The sequence below is a fragment of the Hemicordylus capensis genome, chromosome 2, assembly GCF_027244095.1.
Source record: "Hemicordylus capensis ecotype Gifberg chromosome 2, rHemCap1.1.pri, whole genome shotgun sequence".
NCBI lineage: Eukaryota > Metazoa > Chordata > Lepidosauria > Squamata > Cordylidae > Hemicordylus > Hemicordylus capensis.
The window spans coordinates 217,130,522-217,147,360 of record NC_069658.1 but is presented as its reverse complement, the minus strand read 5'-3'; the positions used below and the strand labels follow the sequence as shown (position 1 = coordinate 217,147,360).

At 45.2% G+C, this 16,839-nt stretch overlaps 1 protein-coding gene across 15 annotated transcripts in view; it reads right to left on the bottom strand.

Moving 5' to 3' along the window:
- LOC128341782 (uncharacterized) overlaps positions 1 to 16,839 on the bottom strand; it is a 39,204-nt gene that overhangs the window by 7,579 nt on the left and 14,786 nt on the right. For 10 of the 15 annotated variants that reach the window (XM_053288311.1, XM_053288315.1, XM_053288313.1 and 7 more), the window contains 3 exons: positions 16,007 to 16,173; positions 11,983 to 13,782; positions 2,145 to 2,252 (listed from right to left, as the gene is read on the bottom strand). In XM_053288311.1, the coding sequence (XP_053144286.1) occupies positions 2,145 to 2,252; positions 11,983 to 13,782; positions 16,007 to 16,173 (2,075 nt within the window). The remainder of the gene's footprint in view (positions 1 to 2,144; positions 2,253 to 11,982; positions 13,783 to 16,006; positions 16,174 to 16,839) is intronic. The other 5 variants (XM_053288318.1, XM_053288325.1, XM_053288317.1 and 2 more) reach the window with 1 other exon arrangement.

The following is a 16,839-nucleotide window of genomic DNA, read 5'->3' as shown; positions in this document are numbered from 1 at the left end:
AGGTAAAGTGTGCCATCGAGTCAGTGTCGACGTCTGGAGACCAAATAGCCCTGTGGTTGTCTTTGGTAGAATACAGGAGGGGTTTACCATTGCCTCCTCCTATGCAGTACGAGATGATGCCTTTCAGCATCTTCCTTTATTGCTGCTGCCCGATATAGGTGTTCCCCATCAAACATACCAGAGGGGATTCAAACTGGCAACCTTTGGCTTGCTAGTCAAGCCTAAAGGAGGGCACTTAGCCCCTACACTCAAAATATTTCAGGGTAAGGGGATATCTCAGATGTTTTATGGTGCTGAGATTTGGGGGTGGGACGTGAAGGTTATTGCCCAACTAGAAATAGTTCAGAACAATTTGAATGTTTGACTTATCTTCTTGCTGATGTGTTTCCACATGCCAGTTGTCAAGTTGTCACCTTGGCTTTACTGTCTTTCAAACTCAGAAAGAATTTTATAGCTGCCTTGCTCTGTCCTAAATTGTAGCATTCGTTTTAGCTTAAGTAGACTGTTGACATAACTCTATGGTACGTTGAGTTCTTTTTTGTTTCTCTTCTGTGTCATGCTTTATGTATGCTAGGTTATGCTATATTATGACCAGTGGTCACAACAATAAACTTATTATTTACTAGAACAAAAGAGGGGGCCCAGATTTTGTTGGACTACTACTCCCATCCTCCCTTGCCACAGTGAGGATAGGTACTGGGACCAGTGCTTTTTATCTTGTTCATAAATGATCTGGAGTTAGGCATCAGCTGTGAGGTGACCAGTAAGAACATAATTTTAAAAACTAGTTCTAATAATTTTTTCTATTGTTTTTATTGTCCTGTATTTGATTTGTGACTTTTAAATATTTTAAATTTTGTACACCGCCTAGAAATATACATATCAGGCAGTATAAAAATATGATTATTAATAATAATAATAATAAAATAAGAACAGCCCTGCTGGACCAAGCACAAGGCCTATCTAGTCCAGCATCCTGTTTCACACAGTGGCCCACCAAATGCCCCTGAGAAGCCCACAGGCAGGAGTTGAGGGCAGATCCTCCCTCCTGCTGCTACTCCCCTGCAACTGATATTGAGAGGCATCTTGCCTCTGAGGCTGGAGGTGGTCTATAGCCATCAGACTAGCAGCCATTGATAGACCTGTACTCTGTGAATTTCTCTAAGCCCCTTTTAAAGCCCGCCAAGCTAGTGGCCATTACCAGATCCTGTGGCAGAGAATTCCATAGATTAATTGTGCACTTTGTGAAAAAGTCCTTCCTTTTGTTTCCTCCGAGAGTTCTTAAAAGAGGTCTCCATTTCTCCTAAAGGGACCTCCCAGTACTGACAAAAGTGATGTCAGCAGTGAGAAATGGCTCTCACATTTAAGGGTGTGTTTGTTTGTTTTTTGGCCATAATGACCCCCACCTGTAAAGTAGCAAAAACGACTGTATCATTGCCTATCAAATATGGCGACATACTATCTACCATTGCATTTTAGCTCTCAAGCATAGTCATATAATATGTGCCACTGCAGATCAGCTATTAAACAATGCCAGATACTAAATATCATTGCATGCCAACTGTCAAACATGGCTAGTTATTACTAGATTTGTAAAAGAATATTCTCCAATGCATTTAATAGAATGGGTACCTTAAGTGGCACAGCGGGGAACTACTTGACTAACAAGCAGAAGGTTGCTGGTTCGAATCCCCACTGGTATGTTTCCCAGACTATGGGAAACACCTATATTGGGCAGCAGTGATATAGGAAGATGCTGAAAGACATCATCTCATATTGCATGGGGGGAGGCAATGGTAAACCCCTCCTGTATTCTACCAAAAGAAAACCACAGGGCTCTGTGGGCGCCAGGAGTCGAAATCGACTTGACGGCACACTTACCTTTATTCTAAATAATGCAGGAGAATATTATTTTCCAAATCTAGTTACTACATATTGCATGTCAGTTATCAAACATCATCCAGATACTAAATGCCATTGCATATCAACTTCCAAACATGGTCAGATACTATCTACCATTGCATGTCAACTACCAAATATGTCCAGATAGCAAATGCCATTGTATAACAGCTATCACAGCTATGATAGCACTGTTTTGGGAAACATTTTACATGGCTATGACCATGCTGTTGGGTCAGGCCTACCTTTGTTTCAATTCGTTTTATGGTTCCCTGTTGTGCCCAAGGATGTGTGGGTGTTTCATCTTTAAATGTCACTTTTCCAGCTGAGACTCTTTCTTTGACTGCTGCAAGCTGAAAGAGAAAGTGGAAGAGCAAAAGCAAGGGAGGGAAAGAGGACAAGGTGTTAATAAAAAGTAATATATTTATTTTCACCATCTCTCCACTGGCACCTGGGCTACTAGGAACTGTAATTTTCCCAGGACACCTGATGGTCTGTGTCCTTGAGTAGATCAGATTCCTGAAATAAATATTGTATACATACCAAGCACTTATTGGTTCATGTGCAAGCAAGGATTGCATCTCCCCGCCCACCAAACAAACAAGCTAGTAAAGATCAGACTTACCATCAACCAGGGAATCCTCTAGAGCAAGGAACTTCCTCCAGCCCCTCGTCCCCTGCCTGCAACTTCCTCTTTTGGCCGTACTGGCTGGAACAGCTGCTACTCAAATGGTTCCAGCCAATCTGATTCCCAGGGGGCTCTTCCTGGCACTGCCCCCAGGAAGAAAGGGGAAATTATTAAAAATATACTCCCTGAAGCAACCAGGAAGAGCATTTTCAACCCATTATTTTAGTTCTTCCTGGGGGCAGTGCTAGGAGGAGCCCCCGAGGAATCAGATTGGCTGGAACTTCTTGAGTAGCCACTGTTCCAGCCAGTAAGAACAAAACAAGAAGTTACAGGCAGCGGAGGAGCAGCTGGAAGAAGCTCCCTGCTCTGAAGGTTGCTGTTGGTAAGTCTGATCCTTTATTAATTCGTTTGTTTTTGTTTGGGGCAGGAGCACTGTCCCTCCTGTCCTTACTAACCAGACAATATGACGAATAAATATCTGTCATATTTGTATTCCCAGACAATATCTGTGATGCTGTGTTGGGGCCATCTTGGGATGGAGGTGTGTTTAGAAATGCTGTGTTATGACAATTTGTGGCAGGGGAGATCTAAGTAGGAAGTGTGTGTGTGTGTGTGTGTGTGTGTGTGTGTGTGTGTGTGTTGGGGGATCTTTCTAATTCTCACCAGTAGCAGGGGAGTAACAGCAGGAGAGAGGGCATTGTTCCATTTTTCCAGCCATGGTGTGTTTTTATTTGGTTGCTAGTTCGATTCATTTTCACTGACCATTCATTTCACTTTAAAAATAAATAAAACAAAAAGTGGATTTTAGAAAAAATGGCCGCCACCACGAAAAATGACTGCCGATTTAGGCCAGGATCCATGACTAAGTTCATTATGACTGTCCCAGTGAAATTAATGACTTCAACTAGTCACAACCAACTTATTTCAGTGACTGACACCCGGGCTAATGAAATGCTCACGGAACAAAGTTGTGTACGTGCAGGGAAATTGCCTAGTTGTTGAAAATCCCAAAGTTGTGCTCTTGTGCACAAGTCCCCTGCAATGCAAACGGAGGAAGAAGTTGTCCCGCAGAAAGCTTGCACATTTTGTTGCACAAGTGCAAGGATTTTGCACTAGTGCAACACTATTTTGGACTGTACGCTCCAGACTTAGTAGAACATACGGGTGCAGCACAGTTGCCCACTATGGAACAAAGTTGTGTACGTGCACACTTGCCCACGCTGGGCAGCAGGGGCATATCTAGGGTGGGGCAGGCAGGGCACGTGCCCCGGGCACCACTTTAAGGGGGGAGAGTGAGTAAGCAAGCTGCTTACCTGGCTGGTGTGGCTGCCAACACTGCCACTTGCCCTCCCGACAGCCCCAAGCAGTGTGCTTTCCCCTCTTTTACCAAGCTGGTGGCTCGGTAAAAGATGGGGGAGCCTGCTGCTTGGGGCCACCAAGAGGGCAAGCGGCAAAGCCGGCAGCCACACCAGCCAGGTAAGCAGCTGAGCTTGCCGACTCACTCCCCTACCCCGCCCAGCCCCTTTATCATGCTGAACTGGGCCTGGTTCGGTTCAATCACAGTCCAAACCAGCCCTGGTTCGAGGCAAAACGGTTTGTCACAAACACCTAACTCAGGCTGCTATCCTGGTAGAACTGATGAATTAATAGAAGCAATCAACTGAGGAATCAGCTAATTTCCTCCAAAGTGTGCCTCTACTAATGGAGCCAAATGCAAATCGAAAATCTATGAAGGCTACATAGAGGGCAGATTTAGGTTTACGCAAGTACTTCTCTATGAGGTGTTGCAATACCAATACCTGGTGTATAGTGGAACATCCTTCCCTAAAACCCGCTTGCTCCTCCACTATAATTCCCTCCTATTCACACTAGTCTTGCAATTGGATATACAGATGTTTTGCACACAATAAGCTAATCAGTCTATAGTTTGCTGGATCTTCTTTATTTCCTTGCTTGAAGATGGAGACAATAATAGCTAAACCCCAGTCTTTAGGTATATGAGCTGTTCTATCGATGTGTTTAAATAAAGAGGCCAATGTTAATGACCACAAGTCAATATCTTCTTTAGATACTTCTACTGCAACATCATCACTTCCTGGGGCCTTCCCTGATTTTAACTTGGAGATTAAACCACCAATCTCAGAGACTGATACCTCCGGCCACTCAGCAATATGATTTAACAAATCTTCACTAGGGGATATAATTCCCTACTGTGGATAGGGGAAGTTCATCTCATGATATATAAAGATCGTGAAAACAAGCTTCCCTTTGCTCCACTGGAATATGACATTCAATCTTCATTTTATAAGGTTTCAGAGTTCCTGCTGTTACATGCCAGAATAAAGACATATTATTGCCTTTAATAGCTTGGATTAATTGAGCGCACTTCTTCTTTTGCATCTCCCTCTTCTGTATCTTAGGTAACCACATATATTGTTTTTGCTTAGCTAACAACTTGTTTTGAATAATTAGATCCAGATTTATCTTACATTCATTGTAAAGAATATTTAGGTGTCATCTAGCTTCCTGGGACTCTCTGTCAAGCCAGATTTTATCTCTTTATTAAACCCTCATCCCCATCGATCTATGGACCAGATGTCCTCGTAACTCCTGCATTATTAAAGTACATTGATCTATCATAGTCTCCTTGAATCCCTCTGCCAAGACTCCCCTTGGTAACGCTGTCACCTTCTCAGAGTTTAACAGCACTTGAATTTCTTCAGCAGCTTGTCTAGACCTTTTAACCCGCACACAGCCACTCGCAGACTCAAGATCCAGACGATATGCCTTCTTCAAAAGTAGTTGTCTTAATTCCGGACTTGGATTTAGTCTTGTAGCTAAAGGTAAGTGATCACTTTCTGGCCAATATTCTGCCATAAACTTCTAATAGTTTCTAGGGAGGTAATTACGTAATCTACAGTGCCTAATCCATTGCCACTCCAAAAGGTGTATTCTGCAGGATAATCTGCTTCCATAGCAAGCTTAAGTTGTCCCCTTTGCTAAGTAGGACCTGCCCTGGTTGCATATGAATGGGAGACTACATGTATAAGCACAGCAAGATATTCCTCTTAGGGGATGGGACCACTCTGGGAAGAGCAGAAGGTTCCCAGTTCCCTCCCTGGCAGCATCTCCAAGATAGGGCTGAGAGAGACTCCTGCCTACCACCTTGGAGAAGCTGCTGCAAGTCTGTGAAGACTACTGAGCTAGATGGACCAATGGTCTGACTCCGTATATGACAGCTTCTTATGTTCCTATATAAATCTAAACAGTTCACAGATTGCTGCAGACCTACTGTATACTTACAAAATTACAAACCATGTTCTTGGCAACACGTTTTAGTAAAATCCCTGTTTCCAAATCATCCAGTGGCTGAGAACAATACCAGTCATATAAGGTTTCATTATTAGGTCCTAATCTCGCATTAAAATCACCACCTATTGTTGGAAGTGAAGGACTTTGCGCTGTCTCTTGGCTCAAAGACAGTGGAGGACAGACTAGTGAGTCAGAGGGCTAGAGGGTCAAGACACTGGTCATCCCTTCTCTACTGCTCTGACACTATCCCTTTGGAATGTAGATTGCTACTCTTAGGGACTAACTTCCTTCCTTCCTGCTTTGCACTTCCTCACTCCCTTTCTGTTCCTGTTGCTTCTACCTTGCAACATGCAAGCTCCTCTCACCTGCACCATGTGTGCAGAGAAGATGCAGAATCCATCTGCATACAGCTAGCTAGATAGATTAGAGATCCTAACTCCTCACTTTCCTATCTAGAATGGAGTTCTCTAATAAATGCCATATATATTGATTTGAAACTATGAACTGGCTCCAAGTTGCTTTACTCTCAGCATATACACATGCCTTAACTAAATTCCGCTGTGTTGTGCCTCTATGCACTCTGCTATAATGAAAAAGGGTTTCTGCTACCAGAGAGAATTCCCAACACCTATGATAATTTGAGTCCTTGAGTTCATGATACACTGTTCTATTATATATCTTTCTAATTTAATCCATATTGCGTTGATTCATTGAAAGACAACGAGGTATTTGCAAAAATAGCAAGTCTGTATTTACATCCACATGTAACATATTCTGCTAAACTGAAAACACATCATAAATTAAATGACTTGTATGGTGTCTACAGCTTAAGGGTTTCCCCATAGTGGGGGAATATAGACATTAACAAACAGAAGCTCATAACCTGATAATTTAACAATTGCCGCTAATGCTATCTTATCACAAGGGAATATTCATGGTTTAATTGTTGTAGCATTTCTTATGACTGTTATAGAAAAATAGGGGGGGAAATATCCCACAAGGCAGGATTACACTGCCAAGGTAGAAGAACGTCTTTGCATTACATAGAAAATGTTATATAAGCACAAGAGATTGTGCAGCTCCATGACCTCCTTGCGCATGCACCACTTTGCTCATTGCACATGCACAGCAGTAGTCTGGATGTCAGCCACAGTTTGCGAATGAATGGAACCAGATATGAACAGAGTCCATTTTGTGTCCCATTGCCCATTCATTTGGGGCGGGGGTGTGTGTATGATGATATTGGAAGACTGTACGCCATGGAAAGCTATGAAATCTGATCCACCCACTTGGTTGTGGAGCTAATGTAAACTGCTTTCTGAGCCTTCTCTTCCACTGAGCTACATTGGTGCAGCTTTGATATTTGTATCCTGCCCCCCCCACCCCACCCAGTACTTGGGGTGGTTCACGACAATAAAATTAATATAATTTAACACAATAAAACAACACACACCATGTAGAATAAAAGGGCCTCTCTGAACAAGTACGATAACGAATATGGCGAGTATATCACTTTTCCACAAAAGTCCTCAAAGCAGTTTAAAGGTAAAGTGTGCCGTCGAGTCGGTGTCAACTCCTGGCACCCAGACAGCCCTGTGGTTTTCTTTGGTAGAATACAGGAGGGGTTTGCCATTGCCTCCTCCCGCGCAGTGTGAGTTGATGCCCTTCAGCATCTTCCTATATCGCTGCTGCCCTATATAGTACCAGCAGGGATTTGAACCGGCAACCTTCTGCTCAGGGGTGTAACTATAATAGGGCAAGGGGAGACAGTTGTCTGTTGCCTCGGGGGGCCCCCAGACAAAACTGATGTGAAATCCTCCAAAACTGATGTGAGTGTTAAGACCTGGAGGTACCAGAACAGCCTGTCTTTCTCTAGTACCATTCAATGACTTGCATCGTCCACAATTTACAAAACCTTTAAAAAAACAATTTAGGATGTTCTCTTGTGGCACATAAGAGTGTGTGTGTGTACACACACACACACACACACACACCTACCTAACTATGCTCTTTACTTCATGAGCTGAGCTTCGGGGCGGGGAGCATTTTACAATCTTGTCTCTGGGCCCACTACAACCTTGCTACACCCCTGCTTCTGCTTGTTAGTCAAGCATTTCCCCACTGTGCCTACACAGATATAAATCAAGGCTGCTCAACTTCGGCCCTCCTACAGATGTTGGCCTACAACTCCCATAATTCCTGGCTATTGTCCACTGTGACTGGGGATTATGGGAGTTGTAGTCCAAAACCAGCTGGGGGGCCTAAGTTGAGCAGGCCTGATATAAATCAATAAAATGGCTCCCTGTCCCAAAGGGCTAATAATCTTAAAATGAAATATAAGATAGACACCAGCAACAGCCACTGGAGGGATGCTGTGCTCGGGATGGACAGGGCCTGTTCCCTGTATCAGGGATTCTCAGGTGTTGTTGACCACAACTCCCAGCATCCCCAGCTGCAGTGGCTGGGGATTGTGGGATTTGTAGTCGACAACATCTGGGAATCCCTGTTACAGCGAACACTTGATAGGGGCCAGTTGCTCTCCCATGCTAAATAAAGAGAATCTCCACTTTTAAAAGGTGCCTCTTTGCCCCGCTGGCAGGGGAAGTCGGTTTTAAGATCTCTTTTAGAAACCTTAAGGGATGGAGCATGGTGAAACTCTTCTGGGAGGGCATTCCAGAGCTGAAGGGCCACAACCAAAAAGGCCCTGTCTCTTGTCCCTGCCAACTTAATCTCAGTCAATGGCGGGGCTGTGTGAACAGGGCCAAGATGATGAGCAAAGGGCCTTGGCGGATTCGTATCTTATTTCTGTGAAACCAGTGTATCTGCAGGTTTCTCCAAGTCTGCTGGTATTTCCCTTTCTCTTGCAGGTGCTTCAGTTGTGCATCCATAAGGATCAGAACATTTCCAACTCTTTCAGAAATAGCTATGAGAAATCCAAAACTTGACTTGAACATTATTTTTATTGGAATACTCGCAAGGATTTGTGAGACATGGCAATCCAGTTTATTTAATTTTTTATTTGATGTTATTTCCCTAATCAAATATTTATTTGATTATTTAATGTTTGATATTGAATTGTTTATTAATCAAATATTTCCATTGAAATGCTTTTGGAACTTGGAAACGCTTTTGAGATATATATTCAGCAAATAAACTGACATAGTATACATTAGAACTTATTGATCATATTGATCATATCACATTTATCATATCACTAGAAGCCCAGTTAGATTGCATACCCAAAAGGAGGAAAGGTACCACTGAGTCCAGGAAGATGCCAGCATGGCAAACAGGTAACATCAAGGAAGCCATAAAAGAGAAGAAGACTTCCTTCTGAAATTGGAAGTCCTGTCCAAATGAAGAGAACAGAAAGGAACAACAACTCTGGCAAAAGAAATGCAAGGTGACAATAAGGGAGGCAAAAAGAGAGTTTGAGGAAAAATTAGCTTAAAGTATCAAGGGGAATAACAAAAACTAATTTAAATACACCAGAAAAGGGTGTCTTAACCTTGGGCCCCCAGATGTTGTTGGACTACAACTCCCATCATCCCCAGACATGGCCTTTGTGGCTAAGAATGATGGGAGTTGTAGTCCAACAACATCTGTGGGCCCAAGGTTAAGAAACCCTGCATCAGAAGCAAGAAAGCTGCCACAGATGTGGCTGGACCATTAGACAATGAAGGAGTGAAAGGGATTATTAAGGAGGATATGGAGGTTGCAGAGAAGCTAAATGAGTTCTTTGTGTCCGTCTTCACGGTAGAGGATACTGAGCATATACCTGTTCCTGAAGGAGGCTTTTTGGGGATGGAGACTAAAGAACTGAGTCAGATAGAAGGGACAAGGGATGATGTTCTAAACTGTCTGGAAAAACTAAAAACTAGCAAATTGCCAGGGCCAGATGGCATCCATCCAAGAGTTCTCAAAGAATTCAAATGTGAAATTGCCGACCTCCTTGCTAAAATATATAACTTATCCTTGCAATCAGGCTCTGTACCGGAGGACTGGAAAGTAGCAAATGTAACACTGATTTTCAAAAAGGGATCCAGGGGTGATCCAGGAAATTACAGGCCGGTTTGCTTAACATCAGTTCCAGGCAAATTGTTGGAAAGCATCCTCAAGGATAAAATTGTAAAGAACATAGAAGAACAGGCCCTGCTGGGAGAGAACCAGCATGGCTTCTGCAAAGGTAAATCTTGCCTCACCAACCTTTTGGAGTTCTTTGAGAGTGTCAACAAGTGTGTGGATCAAGGTGATCCAGTTGACATAGTATACCTGGACTTCCAAAAAGCTTTTGACAAAGTTCCTCATCAAAGACTCCTGAGGAAACTTAGCAGTCATGGGATAAGGGGACAAGTACATGTGTGGATTGCTCACTGGTTGAAAGACAGGAAACAGAGGGTAGGTATAAATGGAGAGTTTTCAGAATGGAGGGAAGTAAGAAGTGAGGTCCGCCAGGGATCTGTACTGGGACCAGTACTTTTTAATTTATTCATAAATGATCTAGAAGCAGGGGTAAGCAGTGAGGTGGCCAAATTTGCAGATGATACCAAACTCTTGTGAGGAGCTCCAAAAGGATCTCTCCAAACTGGGGGAGTGGGCGACAAAGTGGCAAATGCGGTTCAGTGTTGGCAAGTGTAAAATGATGCACACTGGGATGAAAAACCCCAACCTCAAGTATATGTTGATGGGATCTGAGGGATCTTGGGGTTGTGGTTGACAGCTCATTGAAAGTGTTGACTCAATGTGCGGCAGCTGTGAAAAAGGCCAATTCCATGCTAGAGATCATTAGGAAGGGGACTGAAAATAAAAAGGCTAATATTATCATGCCCTTATACAAAACGATGGTGCGGCCACACCTGGAGTACTGCGTACAATTCTGGTCACCACATCTAAAAAAGGACATTGTAGAACTGGAAAAGGTGCCGAAGAGGGCAACCAAGATGATCAGGGGCCTAGAGCACCTTTCTTATGAGGCAAGACTACAACACCTGGGGGGTTTTAGTTTAGAAAAAAGACCACTGCGGGGAGACATGATAGAGGTCTATAAAATCATGCATGGTGTGGATAAAGTGGATAGAAAGTCTTCTCCCTCTCACATAACAGTAGAACCAGGGGTCATCCCATGAAATAGATTGGCAGGAAATCTAGGACCAACAAATGGAAGTACTTATTCACACAACACATAATCAACTTGTGGAATTCTCTACCACAAGATGGGGTGACAGGCAACAACCTGGATGGCTTTAAGAGGGATTTGGATAACTCCATGGAGGAGAAGTCTATCATCAGCTACTAGTTATATAACACATATAACTTTTATATGTGTGGATTATATATTGAACTGTTCTAACTTCTATATGCGTTTTAATTGTTGTTAGCCGCCCAGAGGCGTACGTTTGGGCGGGGTATAAATTTGATAAATATAATTGGAGGGCTATAGGCCACCTCCTATATTGGAGGGCTATAGCTCCACCTCAAAGGCAGGATACCTCTGAGTACCAGTTGCAGGGGAGTAACAGCAGGAGAGAGAGCATGCCCTCAACTCCTGCCTGTGGCTTCCAGAGGCATCTGGTGGGCCACTGTGTAAAACAAGATGCTGGACTAGATGGGCCTCCTTGGGCCTGATCCAGCAGGGCTGTTCTTATGTTCTTATGTATGTACCACGTGATATGTGTATCTCCAGGCAGTATACACAAGACACACAATATAGAACAAGATAAAACAGTTAAATCAATTTAGCAGAATGAAAACAATTAAGACCTGTTTCACAGAATAATAAGCAATGAAAACAGTTTAAAATTAATTTTAACTAAAAGCCTGAGAAAATAGGTGCATCTTGAAGGTCTTTTAAGATACTATTATTTTGACAGGGAGAATATTCCAAAGCCGTGGGGCAGCCACTTAGAAGGCCCGGTGGCGGGTCCAGTCACATTCAGTCAGATCACAATTGATTTACAGCAAAGGGAAATGTTCTAATGCAAAATGTTATGGAAAATTCACATCACTGTGGCTCCTGCACATAATCTTTTAGAAGTATACCATTGTGACAAATGGGTCTACCCTTTCCCTGTTCATTTTCCTCCTCCAAACCCAGGGAAAGTTCAGACTCCAGTTTTCTGGGGAAGAGGCAGAAAGATAAATACCTTTCCTGATGAGCTTCGAGAGACTGCCATTGGGTGCTGATGATACAGCCCTTCATTAGATGGTGGTGGCCGAGGGACCAAGTAGACCCAGGTCAAAGATGGTTGAAGGGCTACGGGTGCCTTTGGTGGTGGTAGCCCAGGAGCAGATGGTTCTTTACGCACAAGTATCCATGGGGCTGTAAGGTCTTCCTCTGGCGGTGAGACTCTTGGCCCTGCCATCTCAGTTGTTGATGGCAGGGAGATAGCTGGCTGCTTCTGTGGTGGGGATGGAGGGGCTGCTGGCTTCTCAGGTGCTGGCATAAGAAACATTGACTCCTTCTTAGTTAGTGTTTGAGGGACTGTTAGCTCCTTCTCTGCAGGTGATGGAGGTGCCGTTAGCTCCTCGGGTGATGGTGTCGGGACCACTGGCTCCCTCTGTGGTGGTGATGGAGGGGAGGCTGGTTCCTTCTCTGTGGGTGATGGAGGGGAGGCTGGTTCCTTCTCTGTGGGTGATGGAGGGGACGCTGGCTCCCTCTGTGGCGGTGATGGAGGGGACGCTGGCTCCTTCTCTGTGGGTGATGGAGGGGACGCTGGCTCCTCCTCTGCTGGTGATGGAGGGGACGCTGGCTCCTTCTGTGGCGGTGATGGAGGGGACGCTGGCTCCTTCTCTGGCGGTGATGGAGGGGACGCTGGCTCCTTCTCTGGCGGTGATGGAGGGGACGCTGGCTCCTTCTCTGGCGGTGATGGAGGGGACGCTGGCTCCTTCTCTGGCGGTGATGGAGGGGACGCTGGCTCCTTCTCTGGCGGTGATGGAGGGGACGCTGGCTCCTTCTCTGGCGGTGATGGAGGGGACGCTGGCTCCTTCTCTGGCGGTGATGGAGGGGACGCTGGCTCCTTCTCTGGCGGTGATGGAGGGGACGCTGGCTCCTTCTCTGGCAGTGATGGAGGGGACGCTGGCTCCTCCTCTGCTGGTGATGGAGGGGACGCTGGCTCCTCCTCTGCTGGTGATGGAGGGGACGCTGGCTCCTTCTCTGCTGGTGATGGAGGGGACGCTGGCTCCTTCTCTGCTGGTGATGGAGAGGACGCTGGTTCCTTCTCTGCTGGTGATGGAGGGGACGCTGGCTCCTTCTGTGGCAGTGATGGAGGGGAGGCTGGCTCCTTCTCTGTGGGTGATGGAGGGGAGGCTGGCTCCTTCTCTGCTGGTGATGGAGGGGACGCTGGCTCCTTCTGTGGCGGTGATGGAGGGGATGCTGGCTCCTTCTGTGGCGGTGATGGAGGGGACGCTGGCTCCTTCTGTGGCGGTGATGGAGGGGACGCTGGCTCCTTCTCTGTGGGTGATGGAGGGGACGCTGGCTCCTTCTGTGGCGGTGATGGAGGGGACGCTGGCTCCTTCTCTGCTGGTGATGGAGGGGACGCTGGCTCCTTCTGTGGCGGTGATGGAGGGGACGCTGGCTCCTTCTGTGGCGGTGATGGAGGGGACGCTGGCTCCTTCTGTGGCGGTGATGGAGGGGACGCTGTGTCCTCAGGTGAAGGCAGGGAGACCACTGGCTCCTTCTGTTGTGGTGATGGAGGGCCCACTAGCTTCTCAGGTAGTGATGGTGGGGCCTCTGGCTCCTTCTCTGTTGGTGATGGCAGGGCCCCTAGATCCTCAGGTAGTAATGGAGGGACTGCTGGCTCCTCAGATGATGGTGGGGGGACCTCTGACTGCTTCTCTAGTGGTGGAGGGGCCGTTAGCTCCTTCTCAGATGGTATTTGAGGGACACTTGGCTCCTTTTCTGGCATTGACGGTGGGACTGGTGCTTTGTTTTCCCCCTTGTCTTTCTGGAAAATCAAAGATTTTGCTTTATTTATTTTATTTTATTTTATTTTATTTTATTTATTTATTTATTAAACTTATATGCTGCCCAAATGTCCATCTCTTATTTATGAAATGATGAGGTAGCATTTATAAACAGGAAACAAATACTATAATGTTTTGGAGGGAAATGCCTCATCCGATTGGTCTTATTCGCACAAAGGACGTTTTGGATTTTCATTTGCAAAATGTATTTTGTTGCAAATATGTCATTATGTTATCTCAGAAAGATTTTAATGGTACTTTTAAATGCAGCTTTTTGCAAATATGCTATTACCAACTGACTACTACTTTGGATGTGTATTTTAGCAGAACCTTTATAGTACTTCCAGATGTTCAAAGTAACCAGCACACCACGTCATGCTACATTACTTTACAACAACCCTGTAAAGTAGATCCATATTCTTGCAGATTAGGGCCAGAAGCTGAGGGGGAGCGGCTTGCTCAAGGCCACCTTGTGCATTCCTGGCAAAGAAAAGATTTCAATCAGGGATTTTCTGGTTTGTAGATTTCTTAGCCACTACAAATAAGTGCGGCTGCCTTAAACGGGTTCATGGAAAGCTAGTGTTCTTTCGCAAAGCCATCAAACATCTCCCACAGAGATGCAGGGGCAGCCCTTTCCTAAGACGTGGCTAGGTGGTGGCCTCAGAGGGCGGATTGTTGAGGCAGCAGCAAAGCAGGAAGCTGCCTGCCGTGGCCACCATTGGAGCAAACCCTTTGGGCCCAAACGGAAACTTGCACTCTTTGCATTGAGTGCCTCTTATGAACATAGGAACCTGCCATATACTGAGTCAGACCATTGGTCTATCTAGCTCAGTATTGTCTTCACAGACTGGCAGCGGCTTTTCCAAGGTTGCAGGCAGGAATCTCTCCCAGCCCTGTTTGGAGATGCTGCCAGGGAGGGAACTTGAAACCTTCTGCTCTTCCCAGAGCGGCTCCATCCCCTGAGGGGAAGATCTTGCAGTGCTCACACTTCTAGTCTCCCATTCATCTGCAACCAGGGCAGACCCTGCTTAGCTAAGGGGACAAGTCATGTTTGCCACCACAAGACCAGCTCTCCTCTCCTTCTCACACTCCTTCCAAAATTTGCAAGAAGCATGAGGAGAAGAGAGGAACCTGCTCTCCTCCCTGCACCACTTTACAAGCTCAAGAGAGGGCTGGTCCCCACAAGGGGCAGGGGAGTAAGCAGCATTTGGTGCCTTGTCTCAGGTACCTCAAGACCTCAGGCCACTCCTGCCAGGATTTTTATTTTATTCTATTTTATTTATTTTTAGAATATTTGCATCTGAAGGACGAGGGGTGCAGGATCAAGATCTGGGTCTGATCCAATCTAAAATGTTGGGGTGGGGCTGAAGTGAGAGTCGCGGGTTTTGGAACCAATGAAAAAACAATGATCCAAATGGGTCCACCTGATGAAACCAATGCCTTGCTACCTGATGGAAGCCTCCCTTTGTGCTCCAGAAATCCCACCAAATGCTATTACCACAGAGAGATGCTACCTATCCGCAGGGATAAGGAAGAGATAGTCAGCAGGAATGGAGGGCAGGACATTCAAGACGTCAAAGGGAAGCAAGAGTGGTTTGTGATTCACTCCCGCATATTATTTAATTTGATTTATTTATTTATTGAATTTTTATACCGCCCCTCCCAATTTGGCCCAGGGCGGTTTACAAACGAAACAAAAACAGTCAAAATCAGTCAACAACAAAAACAAAAATCCTAAAATACCATAAAACAGTCATTTTAAAAAAACAATTTAAAAACCCTAAAAAACCCAGTACATTAAAAAAAAACCCTTACAACAACTTAAAAACCCTGAAAGGCCAGGCCAAAGAGATAAGTCTTAAGAGCTCTCCTGAAGGTCAAGAAAGAGTTCAAATTGCGAATTTCTGCAGGAAGCGCATTCCACAGCCCAGGAGCGGCTGCAGAGAAGGCCCGCCCCTGAGCCGGGCTTGTAAAAGAATATTCTCCAATCTATTTAACAGAATGGGTAGAAGAATTCTCTGAAATATTCTCCCCTATTTTGTATAATGCAGGAGAATATTCTTTTCCAAGTCTATTTGCTACCCCCATGGAGAAATACAATGGTTTACCCGAACCCCTGTGCTCCAACACACCAACACACACACACACACGGCTGACAAAAAGATTAAGCTGCAGTTCCTTGGATGATACTCAAAAGGTGGATACCTTTTTGGGTACCGTCTCCACTGGCTGTGGTGGAAGTTTGATCTCCCTCTGAACAACCACTGGTGTGGATGGTGGCATGACCCATTCTTTCTCCTCCTTCTCTTTCTCCATCTTCTGCTCCTGCTGCTGCTTGGACATCTTTTCTTCCTTACCTTGAGCCTCGGTGGCTGTGGAGATGTGCACCAAATCAACCCACTCACTCAGCCTCACTTTCTGCCCCAAACAACTACTTGCTTCATTCATTCTCATGCTACTGGTCCTCACTCTGCACCTTCAAATCAGACAGGACATCCCTCCGGGATGGGTCAGAAATTGCCCTGGGGGACAATTAGGGTTAGGGCCCATTTCCACAATGAACAGAAATTTTAAAAGTGCTTATGCACCATTTGCATTGGTTCAGTCTGCATCAATTGTGCAGACCAAATCAACTGTTATGTGTTGATTCATTCATTCATTCGATTACAGATTACATAGGTACAAATAAATAAATAAAATGGCTTCCCAAAGTGCTCACAATCTAAAAAAAGAAAGAAACAGAAGATAAACACCAGCAACGGCTGCTGAAGAGATGGCATGCTGGAGACAGATGCAAGCTTCTTACACTCTGTTGCGTTCTGAGGAGCAAGCCTGCATCAGACAGTCTTTCTTTTGTTGCTGCCTTTGGAGCTGGTCTCTCCTTCATAGATAGCAATTACAGAAATAAAAACCCACTTGCTCTAAAATGCCTAGTGGCGGGGGGAAGCAGGAACCCATCCCCGAGGAGATCCTCTTCAAGGGGATTGCAGCAGTGGGTCGATGGTTTCCTGTCCCCAGATGGTGGGAGAAAATTATGA